General features: G+C 39.4%; 1 protein-coding gene across 4 annotated transcripts in view; it reads left to right on the top strand.

Moving 5' to 3' along the window:
* TBCEL (tubulin folding cofactor E like) overlaps positions 1–24536 on the top strand; it is a 78608-nt gene that overhangs the window by 29518 nt on the left and 24554 nt on the right. For 2 of the 4 annotated variants that reach the window (XM_086678839.1, XM_086678840.1), the window contains 6 exons: positions 72–221; positions 1910–2049; positions 8505–8686; positions 9999–10255; positions 12857–12983; positions 15260–15376. In XM_086678839.1, the coding sequence (XP_086534965.1) occupies positions 89–221; positions 1910–2049; positions 8505–8686; positions 9999–10255; positions 12857–12983; positions 15260–15376 (956 nt within the window). In that variant the 5' untranslated portion in view covers positions 72–88. Of the gene's footprint in view, positions 1–71; positions 222–1909; positions 2050–8504; positions 8687–9998; positions 10256–12856; positions 12984–15259; positions 15377–24536 lie in introns of those variants that run through there. The other 2 variants (XM_086678842.1, XM_086678841.1) reach the window with 2 other exon arrangements.

Raw genomic sequence — 24536 nt, 5'->3', positions numbered from 1 at the left:
ATAATCGGTTTGCGATACAAATTTCTTCTATGCTAAATGAGTAACTTGGATGATTTCTTGGTTTCTTGTAGAATTTTAGGAAAGGAAGATGGATCAACCTAGTGGAAGGAGTTTTATGCAAGTATTATGTGAAAAATATAGTCCTGAAAACTTTCCTTACCGTCGTGGTCCTGGGATGGGAGTCCACGTCCCAGCCACACCTCAGGGCTCTCCTATGAAAGGTAAGATAGACGTGACCTAAAACATTTATTTACTGGAGCTTAGTACTTAGGACATCAAACCAGATATTGCCTTGTTTGTAAGTTATTTCCTTTATTTTGGAATTCGAGTTGCATAGTCTTTCTTTCTTGTTAGGACTTCAGTTTTTTGAAAAACCCAAAAGGATCTCTTTTCCTACAGACTGGCTGGAAGCTGGCTTACTTGCGCTCATAAGGCGCGAACAATATCTGAGTGGTGATGTTTCAAATATGTGTTCTGACGAGGAACTTCAGAGGATGTGAGATAGTCCAAGACTGGCCTGTGCCCTCAGTGACCTTACAATCTAATTGGATTACAAGATACTCACATTTACAAGCATCTAACACAGTTATGTGCAGTTCACGTTGAGCCAAATGATTGGCACAGTGATTGGGAAAGAAATTTAGGAGAGAGTTAATAAATACGATCAGGAAAGGGTTCAAAGCTATGAGACTTGAACGGACTCTTTAAGAATGTAGAATTTGGTTAGGGAGGAGATAAAGACATAGATCTAGGAGAGGGGGTATGGTGTGAGCAGAGATCTACAGCATTTAGAAATGTGCAAGATGTGTCTCTCGCTTACGTGTTAGGCTCATGCGTATTGAACAGCTCTTGGATGTAGTTCTTGGTGAGTGTGGGAGATCAATATTGACAGTGTTTTAGTTCCTGTGTTCCTCAATACAACTGTCTTATCACTCCATATAAATTGGAATGGCAGAAAGAGGTGGCTTTCTTACTTAGTCATTTTTTTTCCAAGCTTCATTTCCATGCTGAAAATTTGGTACTGGAAAGTGCTGAGTTGAAAAATTATATGATGTGAGGCCTCCATGAATCAAATATTTCCTTTGTGAGTCCTTATTTCATACCAGATAGGGAAAGAGTGGCTGAATTCTCATGTCTGTCCTTTTTCCTAGGGCAAGAAGCATGGTCTTATTGACACGTATTTTTGAATCAGGCAGTAGTTGGACCAAATTCATTAAATGGTTTAAGACCCTGCAATACTTTCTCCCATTACAATGATGTATTTTTAAATGTCTAATTTTCATAAAGGACACATTCTACATGGATATGAAACAGAAATGATTGGCAGAGAAGTATGAGAGAAAGAGACGTAGATTTTTAATGAATCCACTTAAGTGAGGAGGATTTCCTCAATGGTAGGAATTTGAAAATAGTGATTTCACAGTAGACTAACTAATGGCTTGAAATAATTTTCAAGGGCAGCAATTGGTGGAAATACACATCAGACAGAAAAGAGCTATCCAGAATGATACTTTTGAACTAAATTTTTAAAAAGAAAGAATTGAGGCCAATTAGAAGGCAGTGGTGGTCCAGATGAATCACAGTTTCTAGTGTTCAGATGATAAGATCATAGCAAGGATGACAGCTGTGTTGTTTGTAGTTGAGATCAGCAATCCTGCCATGGGGGGAAGCCTGCAAGACTTTGGGTTGTACTAGTCCAGTACTTTTGTTCTCCTCCTGGTCCATATTTGACTGTTTCCCGTTAAATTCAGTACCCTTTGATCCCATCATATTCTGTATTTTCCAGGTCCTCGTGTAATTTTGTGCTGTTTGATTTTGATTCCTGGGGGCTGAATGTATGTAGACAAGAATCAGGCTGATTTAGAAAGTGTTGTGTTCCCCACCCCACCCCACCCCGCCCCCGATTCAGATCGCCTCAACCTCCCAAGTGTACTGGTGTTGAACAGCTGTGGAATAACATGTGCAGGAGATGAAAAAGAAATTGCTGCCTTCTGTGCTCATGTGTCGGAACTAGATCTTTCTGACAACAAACTCGAAGACTGGCATGAGGTAAAGTTTTTATATTGCTGCATTTTGGTGAATTCTACTGAATTCTGGTTCTCACTGGAGAGTCTTGTCTCTGTGTCTCAAGATAAATAACTGACTACTTCAGCTGTTCTGTTGGTTTTTTTTTTTTTTTCAATTAACATTGTTACTGCTAATTTTTCATTAATGTGAAAAGCACCAAGGAACCTTATTCCAGGCATCTAGAGGTTAATAAGGCTGCAGAGGTATAGACTGCCAACAATGCATTGGAGTTTCTACTCTTTCACTAGTTTACCCATCCTGTGTTCATTGTACCACTTGTTCACCATTTATTACTAGAAATTCACATAAAGATTGCTTGAGCTCAAAACTAAGATTGTAAAAATATTAATTTTTATTACTGAAATTTACTCCAAATTTTAAGAACTTTTCTAAAACGAATATTTTAAAACTTTTCCTTATTCTATTAAGTCTCATAGGTGATTTGACAGACCCGATGTCTTTTGACCTCACAGTAAGCCAAACCAGCTACACAAATAAAAGTATTAACAACATAACATTGCCTACCTGATGATAAAATTACCTCGTGGAAGCTACTGTTAAGAATTAGGGAAGAAGGGGTGCCTGGGTGGCTCAGTTGAGCATCTGACTCTTGATTTTGGCTCAGGTCATGGTCCCAGGGTGATGGGATTGAACCCTACGTCAGGCTTAGTGCTGAGCGTGGAGTCTGCTTAAGGTTCTCTCTCTCTCTCTCTCTCTCTCTCTCTCTCTCTCTCTCTCTCTCTGTCTCTCTCTCTCCCTCTCTCCCTCTCTTCCTCTTTCTCCCTCTCTCCCTCTCTCCCTCTCTCTCCCTCTCCAATAAAAAAGAATTAGGGAAAAATAGTTCTTCCTACTTCATTCATTCTCCTGCCTTAATTTAGGATCTTCTTTCTTGCTTAAACTGTGGAGAAAGTTTCCTGATGGATTTTCTGGCTTCCCGGAAGCTGTCTTCTATAGTGCAACCAGACTCCTTTTAATAAATGGAATAAGATTATGACACTCTCCTGCTTAAAGTCCTTTAGTTGCTAAGATCTGAACTCTCTAAATGTAGCCTTCCACCATATGGCCCTTGGCTACTTTTAGAGCTTTATCTCCATCTTTAGCCATATGCTTTTTCTTGCAGCTCATGATAAACTCTTGACATGAAAAGCTTCCTTGCTTTTATTCATTCTCAGTCCACTGCTGTTTTTCCTTGTCTCCCTGGCCTCTTCCTTCCTATGTATCTTGGCCCAAGTCACTATTCCTCTATGAAACTTTCCCCGGCTCTCATTCAGGCAGAAGTACATTATCCCAGCACCTGTATCATGCTGCTATGATACATGTGATCATTTATCACAATGTAGTACAGTCACTTGTATACTTGATAGTTTTTCTCCTGGACCCTGAGCTTATTAAAAGTCGAGATTTTTGTCTCTATTATCGTCTGCACCCAGAGTGTCATACTAGGTATTCAAATGTTTGTTGAATGCATTAATGAACAAATGATTGTATCTTAAGGATTGATCAAGACCTCTTGCTCCAACTTTTCCTGCGATCTAAGAAGCTCACTTAATCCTTTGGTGTTTTGCTTTGCTCATCTCTAAGATGGGGTTGCAGATAAAACTAATCATTGAGGTGCTTTGTGGGTATTAAATGCCATACAGATTCCAAGACAGCTTTTTTGTTTAAGAAAAACCTGTCGGTGACCTAGTTTTCTTTAGCTTTTCTTATTATTTGTCTGTTTCATAGTCTTGTTTACTCTGATAACTGTGCTTCTGGTTATATTTCCTATTTTTATTAAGATGTTTACCAAATTCTTTGAGATGCATGTCCTTTGATTTTTAAGTTACTTGTTAATATATATGCAGATTTGTGTTCCAAGAAATAATCTCTATTTGTACATGGATTTATTTACTAATTCATTTATCTAAACAACTAGTATAGTTCACTGTTCAACAGATTACAGTCTTTGTCTTCTTGGTCCTTTGAGATGCTTAGTTGACATGCATGCTGTGTCCATGCTGCACAGAGGCAACAAGAACTGCCTGGTTCACCCCTCCCCGTCTCCCGGATTCCCACAGTGGTCCGCTGCTGAACCCCCGGGGAGAGTCTTTAACCTGCACGGGTGACAAGTCAGACCACATTTTCCTCTGAATCATTTCACATCCTATGTTCGCAGGCTGATTCCCTTAAATGTGTTTCTTTGGGAGTGTAAAATTTCACAAAGGTTTTGTGCTTTGACCACGTACATAAGCTAAGCTTTTGCCAAGTGGTGAGAACAGTTTAACAGTGATCGAGCTGGTGCCTCGGAAGAACAATCTATGTCAGTGTGGATTAGAACACAGAGTTTACACTAGGCAGTTCAGCCTTTTCTCTGCTTAGAGAAAGGTCTACACGAAATATTTTCCATCCATTAACATGTATGGCCAGAGGGTCATATGTTCATTTGTGCTCTGTATGTATATTCTTACATATACATGTATCTTTGTTGCTGCTACCATTCGGGTTTCCATTTTCCAATTTATTTTTGTTTTCATCATTCCTTTATATTTTGTCCTTTGCTTTAACTGTAGTTGATGCCAATCTTCTAGAATATCTATCAGAGAGCACAGAGAGATGGGAGAAACACTGACAGCAGAAGAATATTGATTTTTAGGGTAGATTAAACTCTGCCAGGCTACAAATGGTCACAGTTTTAAGGCATTACATTTCGACCTCATTACAACCTGTGTACCTGATCACCAAAACGATAAATTCATAGGTCACAGTTTTAAGACATTACATTTCGACCTCATTACAACCTGTGTACCTGATCACCAAAACGATAAATTCATCCCTGGCCGTTAAGTCAGTTTATTTTGGCCAGTTTTTGATATAGCAATGTGGGACAAAATAAGATAGTTTGTTCTTTTTGTGTTTTGAATGGTCACTAATGTTATAAGTAACTTCTTTTGTAGTTTAAACTACTGGCTATTGTATGTATATTCAGGGACAAAGATAAATATGAGTGAGAAGTGTAATACTGTGAGGGGAGGCAAAGATTTGTCTCCATCCTTTGAAAATTGGGCATCTGTGTGTGAAAAAAGATGCATTTTTTAGCTTTTGACTTGAATTTCCCAAGGCATCTCCTTTTTCCTCCCTTTCTTATCAAAACCATTTTATAGGAGAAATTAACCCAAGTAGTTGAGAGGAGGGAGGAATTAGCCCCTCAGGTGAGGCAGAGAATAGCTTGGGTATAAGTTACAGATTGTTATCTTACAACCCTTTCCCCATTTTTCTTAAAACTTTAGTTTCTTCATTTTTACAAGCAGAGTAGAGGCTCCTCTATTAAATCATAGAACTGTAGAGACCTAGAAGGTCGTGTAAGTTCACTCCATGTTTCGGCACATGAACAACGCAGGTTTGAACTGTGTGGGTCCACTTACATGCAGGCTTCTTGCAGGACAGTACTGTAAATATATTTTCTCTTCCTTACGGTTTTCTTAATAACATTTTCTCTAGGTGGGTGGAGGATGGGCTAAATGAATGATGGGTACTAAGGAGGGCACTTGTGATGAGCACTGGCTGTTGTCTGAAAGTGACGAATCACTAAATTCTTCTCCCGAAACTAATATTACACTATATGTTAACTAACTAGGATTTAAATAAAAACTTGAAACATATAGAAAAAAGAAAAAGAAGAAAAAAAGGTCAGGTGTAAAAGAGAGGATCTCTTTTGTAAAAATTCTTAAAATATCTACAGATGTAAGTGTATATGTTGGAATATGCATGCTTTTTTTTTTTTCTGGGAAGAATCGCAAGAATTTGTTCTGTTCAAATTTCATAACTGTGAACATTTTGTTACTGTTCTGTTTTGACTTCATTAAGGATTACCGGGCTGTTGAATTGGGGCCTTTTTTAGTTTTCTTTATATTTCTCTATATGAAAACAAAACACATATTACTAAAACACAAGACGAAACAAAAACATTTTCTCTAGCTCACTTTATTGTAAGAATACAGTCCATAATACATACAACATACAGATAAGTTAATTGACTGTTTACATTATCATTAAGGCTTCCTGTCAACAGTAGGCTATCAGTAAAGTTTCAGGGGAGTCAAAACTTGTAGGCAGATTTTCAACTTTGTGGGATGTTGGTGCCCCTAACCTCTGCATTGTTCAAGGGTCAGCTGTATCACTCTAACTAAAAGGAGTCTTTTTTTTTTTTTTTTTTAGAGTTTAAAAAAGGTAAGTCAGTATACTGCCCTAGAAACTCGCTCGTATTTGTTTGTAGGACATTTTTAGAAGTACATTTGCCTGTGTAATTAATATATTTTCAAAAATCTTATCGTTAGTGTAAGGTTACCCCCAAATCCTTTTTAGCCTTAACCTTTTAAAGAATATTTTTATTTGTAACATATATTATTTTTTCCTGCTTGAATTATTAGACTATAGTCCAATTTTATCTTTCTAGGATATTCCATACGATATAACATACAGCCAGGGTTGACAGATTGGTTCATACTATACTTACTATATTAGGAATAGTTACATTTATTGAATGATGTTGTGCCATTAATTTATTCAGCAAACATTAAGTACCCACTGTGCAGTAGTGAACTATCCCCTGCTTTTATGGAATTTACATCCTATTGGGGAATAGGTAAGGAAGTCAGTTTCTACACTGGGTTCAGTGCTTTACACTCTATCTCATTTATTCCCAACAGTCCTGTGAAACAGGTGGGTCCTATTGTCTCTAAGTTACCAATGAGGAAATGGAGAGTTGGGGAGGTAAAGTAACTTGTCAGACCACACAGCTACGAAGTGTTGGAACCTGGTTTGAACCTAGCTTTTTTTGACTCTGAAAACAGTCCTATTTCTCATAACGTTTAATCACCACATTTCCTATTTGATGCTTACTACATTTACTGGGCTTTGAACATTTACTTCATACTTGTTTAAGCTCGTTCTTTTTTCCCCGGTTGTGTTTATAATCTAGTTGTGGTATGTTGGAAGAACCGTGGCTCTGATTTTTAAATCCTAGATTGGGTTCTTGTGATGCTGAGACCTTAGTCAAATTATTTAACATTCCTGAGCCTGACTTTCTTCATTTGTTAAAATGAAAATAGTTTATCTTGCAAGTTGTTTTGAGAATTGAGTGAAATAAGCTTTATCAAAAGAGACTAGTACTATGTAGAGCTAATTGTTAAGGTGAGTAATGCTGATTTCCTTTTTTTAAAAAAATCTTCTTTCCTCCCAAGTTTCTAGCTAAATCATTAAATTGATGATCATGTTTTCTCTTTTGTTATGGATGCTTTTTGTTTTTGAGTGTATATAAAGTTTGGTCATCTTCTTTTATCTTATTTTTTTGAGAGAGAGCCAAGTGGGGGAGGGGCAGAGAGAGAGGGACAGAGGATCTGCCCTGACAGCAGACAGCCCCATGTGGGGCTTGAACTCACAAACCAGGAGATCATGAAACCACAGGATCATGACCTGAGCTGAAGTCAGACACTCAACTGACTGAGCCACCCAGGTGCCCCCAATTTGGTCATCTTTGAGCCAAATTGAAACTGTTTCTTTTTAAAAAAAATTTTTTTTAAATGTTTTATTTATTTTTGAGACATAGAGCATGAGTGGAGGAGGGGCAGAGAGAGAGGGAGGCACAGAGCCTGACTCGGGGCTTGATCTCACGAACCACAAGATCGTGACCTCAGCGGAAGTCAGACGCCCAACTGACTGAGCTGCCCAGGCACCCCAAGTTGAAACTGTTTCTTTTTTTTTTATGTTTATTTATTTTTGGGACCGAGAGAGACAGAGCATGAACGGGGGAGGGGCAGAGAGAGAGGGAGACACAGAATCGGAAACAGGCTCCAGGCTCTGAGCCATCAGCCCAGAGCCCGACGCGGGGCTCGAACTCATGGACCGTGAGATCGTGACCTGAGCTGAAATCGGACGCTTAACCGACTGAGCCACCCAGGCGCCCCGAAACTGTTTCTAAGTGATTGTGGTTATGTCAGTTTTGAACACCTGAGCTGTTACCGTGTGTTCTTCAATAAATCTTTAATTAGCCTTAATATTGTACTGAGGACAAAAGGAAGGAGAAATTCAAAGAGAGTTACGTGACCCAGTCTCAGGTCTCTAGAAACTTGCAGCCTAAAACGTCATCAAAATTATCTTTTCTCCATTTATCAAAGAGAATATCATACAGAACAGAATCAAAAACCTTGCCAAAGGCAACGTGTAAAGTCTTTCTTTTGTACCATTAATTTTCAATTATGTCACTCTTTCATAGAAAGATTAAATTCTTTGCCAAGATGTGTTGAAATTACTTACGCCCCTCTGTAGGTATCGTCACTAACAGGACTCCCTAATGTGAATGGCCTTTTGCCTGGAGCCCCACTCACTTAAGCTTTATGAGCATGATTGCGATTTTAAAACTCTGATTACTGCCTGATATGCATTTCTTTTTTTCTCCCCAGGTCAGTAAAATTGTGTCAAATGTTCCCCAGTTGGAGTTTCTAAACCTGAGTTCCAACCCTCTGAATTTGTCGGTTTTAGAAAGAACATGTGCTGGGTCCTTCTCTGGGGTTCGCAAACTTGTCCTCAACAACAGCAAAGCTTCTTGGGAGACGGTCCACACGATACTGCAGGAGTTACCCGAGTAAGCTCAGAGAGCATGATGGAGAGGGGGCTGTGTTGCCATCTTTGTTAGTACATAGAATCACTGCTGATCTCCCATCTCAGAAACACTAGAACAGCAGATTGGATGGAGAACGAAGTTAGAAAAATGAACTACTTAGAATGAGGGTAATTTAGTAGCATTTTCTTTGGAATACTTGTTTAGTGTTGAGTAGCACCGAGACATAAGATATGTCATCCTTTGGCGAGAAAATATCCCTGAGAAGCACTTATCATTTCTAGATCAACCCACCCTTTCTCCATTTTAATCTTCTGATTACCTGATTTCAGAATTTTGCGTCAGCGCTTTTCTTTGGGACGAAAAGAAAAAATCATACGATCTATAAAATATATTAACACTCAGATGATTAAGTGCCTCGCTGGCCTGATGGGAAAATGGAACTCTTTTCAATAATTTAAACAAGAAATTATGCTTTTGTTTGTCAGTTTAGAAATGCTTTCTTACATTTGTTTGTATGTAGCTTTGAATAAACACATGAGTATTCAAAGGAAGCAGCTTAAAGAAATATGTGAAACTGTAGTTTCTTTGTCTAAATATGGAACTTATCAAAGCCTTTTGAATCTGGTCTCACCCCATTTATTCCATCTGAGTTTCTCACCAGCCCTCTAATGAGACTGGTTGCCACTCACTTCACACAACCCCTGGCATGGCAGAGAATGAGCTTGGAGAGCCTGCTTCCCCCTACTGGCCATATGACCGTTGAGAAGCGAATGAACTCCGTTTCCTTGTCTGTAAAATGGGTGTAACTGTATCTACCTGGCAGAAATAGTACAGTCTATAAAGCACTTGGAACAGGGCCTGGCTCAGGGTAGGAATTTAGTAAATGGTAGTTAATATTTCTGTTTCCATACATTGCGTTCACATTGTTTCTGGGATTTTCCTCTATCTCCTCTCAACTTTTGCAAGTCTGCCCTTCCTTCAAGGCCATGCAGTCTTCCCTGACTATTCTAACTACAATTTCAATTCCACTCCTATGTGAACTGCTATCTTAGAGTGAGTACTGCCTTATTTAGCATTTAGTTATTTAAGCACAAAATTAATTTAGTGGGTTATCATCCTGGGTTATATCGTTCTCTGCAGTTTTATGTGTTTTGGGTTCTGTGTCTCCAGCTATATTTTAAGCTTTAGAAAGACATCTTTATGTCTTGCCCGCAATACCTACCAGAGCCTCACACACAGTAGGCACTTATTTCTTAATCGAATAAATGAAAGTAGGTGCAAAGTAGAAACATAACTGCTTTCAACAATGAAATATTTCCTTTTTTCTCTGCAGTTTGGAGGAGCTCTTCCTGTGCCTTAACGACTATGAAACAGTGTCTTGTCCTTCTATTTGCTGTCATTCTCTTAAGCTACTACATATAACAGACAATAACCTCCAAGACTGGACTGAAATACGAAAGTTAGGAGTTATGTTTCCTTCACTGGATACTCTCGTCCTGGCGAACAATCATTTGAATGCTATTGAGGAGCCTGATGATTCACTGGCCAGGTTGTTTCCTAATCTACGATCCATCAGCCTCCACAAGTCAGGTGAGGTACATGCAAATTGATCTGAGCTTACACATGAGATCAATGATAGTGTATTTGTTTCAGTCACGGCTCTGCCTCCTTGTAGGATGCGTTTTCAAGAGTGACATGCAGGTGCCAGTTGATTAGCTAAATTTAGGGCGTCCGTGTTCGTAAATGATAAATACCAAGTGGCATAGCATCTTATTAGCTGTTTATGTTTTATATGCTGAAGAGGTCATACCATGAAAGGAGTGAGACAGATTGATGAGTTGGACAGTAAAAGGCAGAGTCAGAGTACAAGGAATGACAAACTAGCCCATTTTGTCTGGATTCAGGTTAAGGAATTTCAACCTACCGTACCCTGTAAGTGTTTACTTTTCTCTTCTAGCATGGTATAGTAGTTACGTAGTATTAGACAGGATTGATAGCCAGTTTGCTGCCATTTGATTCTGTGTCTCCCAGAAATGAGTATTTTTAGGCTATTTTTTTTAACTAATAAACTTTATGTTTTAGAGCAGTTTTAAATTCATAGCAGAATTGAGCAGGAAGTACTGAGTTCCCGCATACTCTGCACCTCCCCACCCCCATGCACAACCTCCCCACTCTCAACATTCCAGCACCAAAGTGATACATCTGTTAATCGAGCCTACATTTTCGCATCATCACCCAAAGTCCGTATCTCACATGAGGGCTCACTCTTGGTGTTCTGTGCTTGGGACAAACGTGGAATGACATGTATCTGTCACTATAGTATCATACATAAAAGTTTCACTGCCCTAACAATCCACTGGGTTCTGCCTGTTCTTCTCTCCACACGCCCAATCCCTGGCAAACAGCAGAGACCTTTTGACTGTCTCTGTAGTTTTGCCTTTTCCAGAATGTCATATAGTTGGACTCATACAGCATGTGGCCTTTTCAGATAAGCTTCTTTCACTTCATAATACGCATTTAAGTGTCCTCTATATCTTCTCATGGCTTGATAGCTCATTTCTTTTCAGCGCTGAGTAACTTTCCATTGTGTGGCTCTGCCACAGTTTGTTTATCCATTCACAAGCTGAAGGACATCTTGGTTGCCTCAAAGTTTTGGCACTTATTAATAAAGCCGCTGTAAACCTCTGTGTGCGGGGTTTTTGTGGACAATAAGTTTTCATTTCATCTGGGTAAATGCCAAGGCGCGTGGTTGCCGGATCATACAGTGAGAATATGTGTAGTTTTATGAGACACTGCCTGCTGTCTTCCAAAGTGGCCGCCCCACTTGGCGTGCCACCAGCCACGAATGAGACGTGCTGCCGCTCCTCATCTTTGTCAGCATTATGTGCTGTGGATGTGTTGGATTTCGGCCATTCTAGGTGTGTGCTGGTGGAATCTTGTTTTAATTTGCAGTTCTGTAATGACCTATGATGTCAGGCATCTTTTCCCATGCTTATTTGCCATCTTGGGGAGGTGTCTGTCTGGGTCATTGGCTCATTTTTTAGTTCAGGTTGTTTATTTCCTTACTGTTGAGTTTTAAGAGTTCTTTGTATATTTTGGACAACAATCCCTTATCAGATGTGTTTTTAACCAATCTCTTCTTCCAGTCGGTGACTTTTCTTCTCATTCTCTTGACATTGTCTTTCGGCCCATTTCTTAAAACCTATGTAGCTAAAAACAACTCTAATCTACAATTGAAAAAACGCACAGCTTAATTTGCCATGGAAGTCATAAGGGTGGGAATGAGGTTTTAAAAACCAGTGTTTTGCATAAGGAAGCTGCTTATGACACAACTGAAGGGAAGAGAACAGTGGTGGCTTGGGACAGTATACACCAGAGCCCTCATATATCACTCCTCTGCTTACCCTTGCTTCAGGTTGATGGAGAGAGGAAGGGGCTGTGTTGTTCTCTGAAATAGACTGAGCCTGTTATAAAATTGACCACGTTCATTATTACAGGCATGTTTTTCCTGGAAGTGCCAACTATTGACTTGGATGATATATTTGCTCACGGGCCATAGGAAGACTTTTCTTTTAGCACTAAGTAATCTTAATTTGTTGCATGTTCTCATGACCCAGTGGTTCAGGTTGTCTGTTTTTGCTTTTGTTTGTTTGTTTTGCTTTTAAAATCTGTTTTCCCTGTCCCCAAAATGAGGGCAGTATGTAAGAAAGATATTATTTATTTTCTGGCTCTATTGAACTTGCCCCATTTTAGAATTTGTTAGGTAAAAATGTGAGTTTGACAGTATTAACTCTGATCAGTAGTTATGTTCTGTGAGTCTGTATCTGGTGAAAAAGTTGACCACGTCCCTCTTTTAATGTAATCATGGCATACATCGTGCTTATAGAAACCGGCAGTGACCCTCTTTACAAGGCCATTTGGATGGACAATCAGTACCTTAGTAGGATGTTGGAGAATGAAGCTCTCTTCTCCTTGACCACTGGGATCATAGGGAGAGGAGCGGCTCTAGGGAGGTTTTTATGGTGTTTGTATTCTGTTCTGTCGTTGCACGTAAGAAGATTTTCAGGATCTCTAACTAGTTTACGATCATTTTTAACATTTCAGAAATTAATTGAAGCAGTTTTTTCTATGTTAATCTTCTTTTTTGTGTGCTTTTCTGGATTTACTTAAATGATATATTTCTCAAATCAGGTTTGCAGTCCTGGGAAGACATTGACAAACTAAATTCATTCCCCAAACTTGAAGAAGTGAGATTATTAGGAATTCCTCTTCTGCAGCCCTATACCACCGAGGAGCGGAGGAAATTGGTAATAGCCAGGTCTGTTGTCTGATGACTCTCCTTGCTTCTCTCGGGCCTTGTTTCATTAAAGGGATGGTGCACTAATGAGGGGGAGTGCACCATACGTTTCCCCGTCTCTTGAACAGACAGCACTTGAAGGGGCTGCGTCTGTAGCTCCAAATCCCAGAAGAAAGAGAATACAGTGTGATGAGAAAAATGTGAAAAGTAATTGGCCTGCCAAGAGCACTGAAACATTCCCTCACAAATCTATTCTATTTTTACACTTTTTAATACTTAACAATATTTGAAGCCCTGTTTTGGATTATGGAGAAAAAGTAGGTATAATAGGGAATGAGTTCTGTTTTAGTTATATTTATTTTCTCTGTTAACATAGTGTCATTTAAAGCGTAAATACCTAAAAATTGGACGGTTTCAGTTCTATGAAACTTAAGAGAGCAGCATCTGTGTTTTCTCCTTGAATATAGATTGACTTAAACATGACTACCACACGGCTGTGTTCTTCCTCTGGCTCCCCTGCCTCTCGTGTCTCCATCTCTGCCTCTCCCAGACTGCTGAACTGAGTGTTTATTTTTGTATAAGCCTTTAGCAGCAGTAAGATTTTGGCTGAGACGTAAAGGGCCGTGAGGCTTTCATTTGTTCTCTTTGTGTGCCATACATAGGGGTTTTGAAAGGGGCTTTAAGTTCCCTAAAGAAGAGTGGTTCTTCAAAACAGATGAACATAGGGGAAAAAAAGAGAAGAGAGGGGCCAACCAGAAAACACTCTTAACTGTAGAGAACACACTGAGGTTTGCTGGAGGTGAAGGTGATGGGTATTAAGGAGGGCACTTGTGGTGAGCACCAGCTATTGTATATAAGTGGGGAATCACCAGATTCTCGTGCAGCTAATATTACATCCATGTTAACTAACTGGAATTTAAATAAAAACTTGAAAAACGAAAAAATTTTAAAAAGCGGAGTATTCTTTAAACAGGGTATTGCTCTTTCTACCCAGCTAACACCTAACAGATCCTTACTGCTTTGTAACATACACGTTAATATCTCACTGAAGAAATACATTTCAGCGTAGTTTCCTTCTAAAAAGAATAAGTCTTGTAGTAGGCCTTATACTTTATTTTCTTCACGTAATTCTGTTGTAAATATAGTAAATTAATTCCTGAACGATTCCTGTACTGACTACTCTGTAGACCTCTGCTCTCCAGTATGGTACCATTAGCTATGTGTGACTTTTGAACACTTGAATTATGGCTAGTCTGAATCAAGATGTGCTGTAAGTGTAAAAATATGCACGGGATTTCAAATACTTTATATGAAAAAGAGAACATTAAGTATCCTATTAGTTATTTGTCAGTATTGATCACAGGTTGAAATGATTAAATCCTGGATATAGTGGGTTAAATAAAAATATATCCTTAAAATTAATTTCACCTATTGTATTTTTATTTTTTTAAATATGGCTACTAGAGGGGCGCCCAGTGGCTCAGTCAGTTAAGTGTTCGACTCTTGATTTTGGCTCAGGTCATGATCTCACAGTTCATGGGATCAAGCCCCATGTCGAGCTCTGTGCTGACAGCACAGAGCCTCCTTGGGATTCTCTCTCTCTCACACTCTGACCCTCCCCTCCTCGTGTTCTCTCTCTCTCGTCTCTGTCTCTTTTCTCTCTTTCTTGCTCTCTCTGTTTCTCCCAGAAAATAAATGAATATTTTTAAATAAATAAGGCTACTAGAAAATTTAAAATTACGTATGTGGCTTGGATTATATTTAAGTTGGACAGTGCTGGCTAGAATCTTATTTTGAAAGGTAAGGTATAATTATAAAAGGTCAGTGTCACATCTAAAAATGAAACTTTAGGGGAACCTGGGTGGCTCAGTTGGTTAAGCATCCAACTCTTGGTTTCAGCTCAGGTCATGATCTCACAGTTCTCAGTTGGAGCCCCGTGTCAGTCTCTGTGCTGACAGTGCATAGCCTGCTTGGGATTCTCTCTCCCTCTCTGCCCCTTCCCTGCTTACTCTCTCTGTCTCTGTCTCTGTCTCTCTCTCTCTCTCTCTCTCTCTCAAAATAAATAAATAAATAAATAAATAAATAAATAAATAAATAAATTTTTAACGAGACTTTAGACATTTTGGATCCTTTAATTCTATACCACTTTAGTTCATGTAGGTAGTTGTAGATAAGCAGAGTTACATCAAACATGTCCTTTCAAGAGAATAAGACTGGGCCTCAAACCAATGATTTTATTTCGAAAGCTGAATATTCTTAGTATCTTAACATGTCTTTATTTTGGTTTTTACTTACAGATTGCCATCCGTCTCCAAACTTAATGGCAGTGTTGTTACTGATGGTGAGCGAGAAGATTCGGAGAGATTTTTTATCCGTTACTATGTGGATGTTCCACAGGAAGAAGTGCCATTCAGGTAAAAACTACTCATCAGTTTACCTACATTTTAGCAAGTATTGAGGCAGTTTAAGACTGTTGCTTTAGAGCAAATCTAATAATTTGTTACGTGACTCTTTTAGAGGACTTTGGTGATAGGTTAAAAAAAAAAAAAAAAAGGAAGAAACACAAAGCAAACCCATTTTATCTCGTTTTCCACAGTGTGTTTCTTCTAACCTTGCACTTGTATTAAGAATGGTCGGGTAAGTATTTGACCACTTCCACCCCCATGCTCCATGTCATTGATTCCTGTTTGATTCTCTTCTCCAGGGACACATCTTCACCTACCCAAAAACTGGTCTCTTCTTTCACATTGACCTGCTTTCAGGATATACTAGGTTCTGCAGTTTGGAAGATTTGGCAAATAGGCATTCGGTTTCGAGAATACGGGGAAAGGACTAGAAAACAGACTCTTAAGGAAATACTAAAGGAATTAGCATGGTTGAGTATGAAGAGAAATGCGGAGGGCTGAATTAGTAATTACCTTTAAGTATACGAAGAGTTACTACACATAGTTTGAGGAGCAACTACCTTTTTTTTTTATGTTTGCTTATTAAATAAAAATAAATAAAAATTTGAGTATAGTTGGCACACAATGTCACATTAGTTACAAGTGTGCAACAGAGAGATTCAACAAGTGTGTGTGTTGTGCTGAACTCACCACCAGTGTGGCTACCATCCGGGACCATACAACACGATCACAGTACCATTCATTACATTCTGCGTCCTATACCTTTCACTCATGGCATCATTGGGAGCCTGTCTCCTCCTGTCCCCTTTGCCCGTTTTGCCCATTCCCTTTCCCCCTACCCCCTTCTCCCTTCCTCCGGCAACCACCAGTTTGTTCTCTGTGTTTACAGGTCAGATTCTGCTTTTTGCTTTGTTTTGGTTTTTAGATTCCACATGCAAGTGAAATCACATGGCATTTGACTTTATCTTATTTATTTCACTCAGTTTAATATCCTCTAGGTACATCCATGTTGTCACAAATGGCAAAAAAAAGTGTCATTCTTTCTTATGGCTGAGTAATAGTTCAGCGTGTGTGTGTGTGTGTGTGCGCGCGTGCGTGCGCGTGCTTGTGCACGTGCCACATCTTTATCCACTCATCTATCGATGGACACTTGAGTTGCTTCCGTATTTTGGCTATTGTAAATAATGCTGCAGTGAACATAGAGGTGCACATATCTTTTCAAATTAATGTTTTTTTAATTCTTTGGATAAGTACCCAAAAGTGGGATAGCTGGATCATATGGTATTTCGAGTCTTAACTCTTTGAGGGACCTCCATACTGTTTTCCACAATGGCTACACCAATTTACATTCCCACCATAGTGCATGAAGGTTGGGAAGAAGCTACATTTAATACTCTGTAAATGTAAAAGGAAATGTAACAGGTATGACATAGGTAAACATACAAGGAAAAAATATCCCCCAAAACTGGTTTTTAGGTGTTGGCAACTAGAACCACTAAGCAAAAATGTTCTATGCTTTCCTTAATGACTTTAACAAATAACAAATCACATTAGACAAGCAGGATGCAAGTTAGGACTGAATGGGAGTCTAGTCAGTTGATCTTCTGGTTATAAATTTCTGTGATTCCAATTCATCCTTACTAAATATATCTAATTTTCCCCAGAGTTTTCTATTACTTACAGCTTTGAGGGGGTTAACATTCTATAAGGCTTAACTAGTACTGTATAAAAAGATTCTGTGGTTTTTTAGTAGTATTTTAAAGCATAAACATTTTAAAAATATGAGACAAATTAAGATTTTTTGAAGATTGCCTTTTAAAATCAGCTAAGGACAGCCAAATAGGGAGAAATAAATATTACCATGCCTTTTAATACAACCTAGAAATAATAGGTTAAGCAGCATGACCTTTTTTTTTCTTTTTTCTTTTTTTTTTTTTTTTTTTGTAAAACATGACCTAACATCTATAGTTTTACTTGATTCACTCTAACTTATTAACGGGAGAAGTAAATATTTGGGCTTTGAGCATAAGCCCATCATTATAGTTTATTTAATTTCCAGCCTGCTGCAGGAAGCAGTGCACATATAGGCAGTACGTTGTTTTCTGTCCTGACGGCATAATTTTCCTAAAGTGCGTATATACCTCTGCACTAGTCCGTGTTCTTGAATTCGGGTCACGGCCATCATCTTCAACCACAGGAGGAATTTATTGGAAGGATATTGAGAAACTGTGTGAGAATTGTTAGGCAAGCTGCAGAACCAGGCGTAGACAGGAGCCAGGGGCAGCAAGAGCAGCCAAGGTGTCACTTGGTGTTTGGCCTCACGTGTCTCTGCTGGCACCGTCCTCCCTAGTCACCACAGTGCTGGACTTCACCGCCGGACGCTGGCGGTTGTGCACGGGCTGTGCTGGAAATAATCTCTCGCTGACCTTTGCCTCTGTGTCTGACCAATTGATTGGCTGTGTTTAGGGTACGTGCTCACATTTTGTCTTCAGAGAGATAGGGAGAGGGATTACCTGTTCCACTTTGGCTTCTGCAGTGAGAGGTAGAATCCTGCTTTGCCTGATCTTGGGACTTTTCCCCAAACAGGAGCAATTCAGCAAAAAGAACCTCTATTATAGTCTGCCATTTTGACTATCCAACATCTATGAGGATACCTTTTCCGCATAGTTCTGCATATAAAAAATTATTCTTACCTGTCCTAATGTAGTCCTTGTACAAATGAAAACACGTTTCTTTCTCCCTGAAATGAGATAACCTGTTTATTCTAATCCTAAAGACTGTGACCAATTAGCTACTGTAAAAGATTCAAGCTATTTTAATTACCACTCTGGCCTTGCTGCCTGTTTATGGAATTATGCCTCCTTTCCCACTCACTGGTGGTTAAATGTCACTGCTTAGTGTCTTCCACTTTTCTTGAAATTGAAATGAGCAAACTGATGTCAGTGCCTTACTGGTCTGTAAAATATTTTTCACAGGTGTGAGTGTTCTACTCATGAATGTATTTTTCAAGGCCTTGGAAAAGGAAGTGTCTTCTAGGTCCTTTGGTTCATAGATGGAGAATGAGTGAAGGAATAACATGGGTGGCAATAATTTCCATCATTCCTGTGTCCTGAAGTGTTTTATTTTCTCCTTCCACATTATCCCCCAAATTGGTGGCATCTCAACTTTGTTTAGCATAGACCACCACGAGTCCAATTTCTAATCATCCAACTAGACAAAATTTTAGAACCACTTCCAGCCACTAAAGCTACCTTTTTGAACTCAGAACCTCTGGTACTGTACTTACATCAACAAAATCAGCTAGATCTGACATTGCTTCTCCTTCCTGGGTCAGCACACTCGGAATCTATTCCTATACTTATTTCCTGCATTTTGTCCACGTAAATGACCGAATTCTTGCAATTCCTTTGATGTTTTTGTAATCAACCCCACAGAGCATGCTGTGATCTGATGGTAGTGGAGCAGAGTGTGTGTGTGTGTGTGTGTGTGTGTGTGTGTGTGTGTGTGTGTGTGTGGAAGGATGAGACAAATAGGGATTCGTTCACTCTTGCAAGGTAATTCCCTTAGGCAGGGGTTTCTCCCGCCTTCTCAAGCAAGAGAGGAACAGTCTCTTTAGGCCTGCTAGCCAGGGGTCTGAGTGAGGATTAGGGATTCAGGATGTTCCCGAGCCCTCAGAGTCTTCCTATGTACCTCTACTCTGGTTCGTTCTCCTCCCCATCCCCATTCTTTCCGGTCCGTGCTTCAGCTTTCATAGAACAGTCCCGATATGGATACAGATTTAACTGGCCTGTAATTCAGCAACCTGGGGCATCAAACTGTGTGCATTTGTTTTTAATAGCTACCTCAGCTTTATTGTTGTAAGAGAAAAGACCCTTTTCTTTAAAGTACCTGGGTTTCAGTCTGCTTTGAGCCTAGTTCCTAGGGATTTGACCTTAATATTCTCTTGATTCAGGTTGTCTTATGCCCTTAGAGTAGCAGATGCTCTGCCTCATAGTCTTGAATTCTTCCTACCGTTCACATTGTTTTATTCTTGGCAGCACTCTCTGAATCACCTAGAGCTTTCCATGGGGCCACAAGTGGTCATGAGTTACTTCACTACACCATGTCAAGGCCTTTGCACAATCCCTTCCGTGAACACTAAGACGACGTTCGCTGGGCCTGCTAGGCCAAAAACCAATTTCAAATTGCCTATAATTACCTGCGGGGCTCTTGCTGGTAATCTCCCTGGTGCCAGTTTCTGAGTGCACACAACAGAAATCAACTCTGGCCAACTTCAGTAGGGTATGAATTTAGTAAAAGAATAATGAATACTATGTAGCTCACAGAATTGACAGGAGGATTAGAAAATCAGGCTTAGGCAGGATTGTTGGAAAGCCAGGCACAGCCAAGATTTCTACATCTCTCTCTACAGACTCTGGTCACTGGTCAGTCATCAACACGCTGCTAGACTTCATTGCCCCCACACATTTACAAAGGCATTTACAGCCATGCCTTTGAATTCTTGATTTTTCTGTATCTGCTATGAATAATCGCTGTTAGACCTTGTGTCTTTGCATTTCCAGTTACAGTTAGGTACGTTTGTTACCTTCCTGTGTTTTGGCTTTCAGGGAGAGAAGAAAGAGTATTTACTCCTCTTTAGTTTTGTAGTGGAAAATAGTTCCTACTTCTGATCTGTCTGGGGTTTCCCTCAAATCAGATGCTGGACAGCTAAAGTTGACATATCCACTATAGTACCTGTTCCCTAATAGTTTTTTTGTTTGTGTGTTTGTTTGTTTGTTTTCATAAATCCTCCAGTAGAATGATCTGCTCCGGTAGAGCAAATATTTTTTGAGCCATTGTAATGCGCTAGGAACTGTGTTAGGCAATTAAAAAAGAACTGTAATACCATTCATCCTGATATCAAGATGGAATAATGGATAAGCATGGAGGAATTTGTATTAAAATGCATTTATTATGAATTAAGAATACTGATCTATAAAGGTGTTTACTATGGCTATCATTTTTTAATTGTCTTCCAAATTATGTGCATAATCTCTCCCTAAAATACCGATGAACAGTGAATAACACAGTGTCTAGGTAGTAAAAGGTGAAAATTTGACTCTGGATAATTCAATAATTCATACAGAACCACGTTTGAACTTTAGTTTCCAGGTAGGATGGAAGTATCCATTTATTTTGGAGAAATAAAATCCATTTGACCATGGATTTTTTAAAAACCAGTGCTTAACTTGATTTTCCTATAAATTCTGACTTCTACCAACATCTTTTTCCAATTGTTAGGTTCCCTGAGCTTTTCCTTCTCCTTCCATTAAACATGTAATACTTGTATTCAACTTAGACGTAAGAAAAGGTAGCCAGTATGTCTTTCAAGGGCATGAATAAAAAGCCATTATGATCAGTTGAATGTCCTTTATGGTAGCAAAGTTATTTTGTGAGTCAGTTGTATTACTCACACACATCTGTTTCCATGTGATTAGTCGTTTTAGCAACAGAAGACTTTATAAAGATGATCCATAAATTTACATATTCTGTTTTTCTCCCTCAGACTACAACACTAGCTCCAGTTACCTGAACGATTTCAATTTTTTTATGATGAACAGAATAAAATGTTTAGAGGACAAAAGGGAGATACACTTAATTAAGAGTTTTGTAATTTCTTACAGATGCTCAGCTATCCTTTTCATTGTTTTCTGTTGATAGGTGGAGCTGGAAGTCTGTCGTTTACTGTAGATGTTCATGGTAATAATGGACTAACACAGAAAAACGAGCAGTTGCTTATATGTTTCATGTGGATTTACTTTGTGAGATAATAGAACGCAAAAACTTTCTGTTCCTGATCCTTGACCTTTAAACATCATAGTGTTTGCTTTTCCAATCAATGGACTCTTTCTTTTGAAGCCTTCATCTGTGCCTTGTCATTTCGTGGCTTGTGTAGCAGTGGTGTGCTATTTCCAAATAAGTTCCGTGTGTGCTGCAGGTGGCTGAAAAGATGTCCTCACTGGGCTGGTTGTATTTCATTTATTGGACTCTCAGATTTTACCAGAGGAACTTCTAGGAAGTAACTCTGGATTCTAGCTGGGTTTCAAAGGGCAGTTAGTTTAACTTATTTACTGAACACTTGCTGTGAACCAAGAGGCTGTGGGCCAGAAGTGGGAGGCAAAGAGACAAAAAAGTACTGTCTGCTCTCAAGAAGCTTGCCATCTGGGCTAAGCTAAAGACGTATCTCCTTTGCTGGCTCCTGTTCATGTTCTCCACCTCTAAAAATAAAGATACCATAGAATTTGGTCCTCGGACCTCTTCTCTTTTGTACTCATCCTTAGGTACTTTTTTCCAGTCCTGCGTCTTTACGTGCCTCCTCTATTCTAATAACTGCCAGATTCATTCCTCCAGCTCTGATCTGCCCCTGAGTTTCAGCCTAGTATTTCCAAAGGCCTACCTGACATCTCCACCTGAATGTTTAAACCTGTTGTGTCCCAAACCAAACTTCTGATACCCTCCCTTACCTTTCTCTGGCCCCTGTCTCTACTGCCACGTCTGTTCCTCTGCAAGTTTTCCATCGCTCGTTTTTCCAGTTGCCAGGGACAAAACCTCAGAGTTGTCCCTGATTTCCTTCTCCCATACTCCACATCTAGTCGATTAGGTTTTTTTCTTTCAGTACCACTTCCAAAAATATATAGGCAATCTGTCTATTTCTTACCATTCATTTTAGGTCAAGCTTCCATCGTGTCTTACCCGTATTATTCTAGCACCCTCCTATATGGTCTCCCTCAATTCACCTTGCCCCTGTGGCTTATTCTCCACCTGGGAGCCAGTTTATCAGAGCTCAAGTTTATTTAAAAAACGAAAAAGCCTTCCAGTGCTGTTCCTGAAACCCATCAAGCACACTCCCACCTCAGGCCTTTGTACTTTTTCCCTCTGTGGAATGCACAAGGTTAACTGCATGGCTTTCTCTCTTTGGGATACCTTATCAGAGACTCCTCCCTGACCAGCTGATCTTAAACAGTGCGGCTCTGTCTCCTGCAATTCTCTTAACCTACTTTTATTTTTCTTATTTAGCAACACCTGACTTGCATTTTTTATACACTCCTGGCCTCCTCACACTCTACTGTAAGTTCTGTAAAGGCAGGGACTTCTGTTTTGTACTTGGCCCTACCCTCAACGCCTAGGGTGGTGCCTGACAAAACAGCCAAAATAGCTCAGTAAAATGACTGAATCTCCGCATATGCTCAGGGAGCACGAAGCAGGGTTACTCTGCTCTGCTGGAAAAGGTGGTACTTCTAGACAATGAATGAGTCAACCCGGTGAAGGGGAGGGGAGAATGTTCCAGACAGAAGGGCAAAAAAGGAAATAACTCCTGATGTGTAGTGATCTGCAGCGGTTTGAAATGCTTCGTGGAAAGTAGCCACAGTAGTCCTGGGCGGGAAGGTAGGAGCCAGGGCAGGCCCTTGAAGACCTTGGTATGCCATGCCAGGACACTAGGACTTTTTCTTGCATGCAGTGGAAAATCATTGAGACATTTCAAGTGGGGAAGTTCCTTGGGCAGATTGTGGTTTCTATTTCGAGGGAGAAGCTTAGAGAGAACTAGTTAATAACTGAAACTTTGGTAAAGCAAATGTGCACTGGGGGTGGCTTATGTCCTTATGCAGAGGAGCACGTGAGGACTGAATTCCATTGTGGAATTTGAAATAGTCCTTAGAAAACGCACGGGGAAGTTCTTGTTTTCTGACATGTATAGCCCTGATTTATCTAGGGGTGTAAGAGTATCATTTTTAGAGAAAAAGAAACCTACACGTTTGTGAATCTGTGCAAGTTAAAGCGTACTATCGTTTTTGCCTCGCCATTTATCAAATGTCTGTCTGCATTGCCTATATTTATCAGTTTTTCCTTTATGTTGTTTGCTTTATCTCAATTTCCTCTGCGTGAATTTAAATTGCTTATTTAGTACTGAACTAATACCGGTCTTCCTCTGTTAAGTTTTAAAGAGAAACAAAAAGAAAAACCATGTAACTTTTAGAAATCAACATATCATGTGAACATAAGGGAAAGGAAGCAAAAATAATATAAAAACAAGGAGGGGGACAAAACATAAGAGATTCTTATTAAATATAGAGAACAAACTGAGGGGTGCTGGAGGGATTGTGGGTGGGCGGATGGGCTAAATGGGTAAGAGGCATTAAGGAAGATAACTTGTTGGGATGAGCACTGGGTGTTCTACGTAGGGGATGAATCACTGGAATCTACTCCTGAAATCATTATTGAGCTATGTGCTAACTAACTTGGATGTAAATAAAAAAAAAAAAAAAAAAATCAACATATCATGTATCTTTTACTGTTCAACTGTTTCTTTGGGGGAGGTGGTTGGTGGTTTTTTGTTTTTTGTTGTTTTTTATGTTTTTATTTTAATCACCTGGTGCTCATCACACATGTGCCCTCCTTAATCCCCGTCACCTATTTCATTCATCCCCACCCCTTCCATCTGGTAACGATCAGTTTTGTTCTCTATAGGTAAGAGTCTGTTTATTGGTTTGTGTCCCTCTTTTTTCTTCTTTGCTCCTTTGGTTTGTTTCTTAAATTCCACATTTGAATGAAATCATATAGTATTTGTCTTTCTCTGACTGACTTATTTCACTTAGCATTATACTGTCTAGCTCCATCCACGTCATTGCAATTAGCGAAATTTCATTCTTTTTTATGGCTGAGTAATATTCTTTTGTATGTATATACCACATCTTTTTTACCCTTCATCAGTCACTGGACATTTGGGCTGCTTCTGTATCTTGGCTATTGTAAATAATGCTGCTGTGAACATAGGAGTGTATGTGTCCCTTTGATACAGTATTTTTGATTAGTATTTTTGTATTCTTTGGGTAGATACCAGTAGTGTGATTGCTGGATCGTAGGGCACTTCTATTTTTCACTTTCTGAGGAACCTCCATATGTTTTCCAGAGTATCTGCACTAGTTTGCATTCCCACCAGCAGTATACCCAAGGTTCCTTTTTCTCCAGATCCTTGCCCAAACCTGTTGTTTCTTCTGGTTTGGAGTTTAGCCATTCTGACAGGTGTGAGGTGTTGTCTCATTGTAGTTTTGGTTTGTATTTCTCTGACAATAAGTGATGATGAGCATCTTTTCATGTGTCTGTTGGGCATCTGGATGTCTTCTTTGGAGAA

The sequence above is a fragment of the Puma concolor genome, chromosome D1 (genome assembly GCF_028749965.1).
Source record: "Puma concolor isolate L17-30 chromosome D1, mPumCon1.1.hap2, whole genome shotgun sequence".
NCBI classification, from domain to species: domain Eukaryota; kingdom Metazoa; phylum Chordata; class Mammalia; order Carnivora; family Felidae; genus Puma; species Puma concolor.
This window is presented reverse-complemented; position numbering and strand designations above follow the sequence as displayed.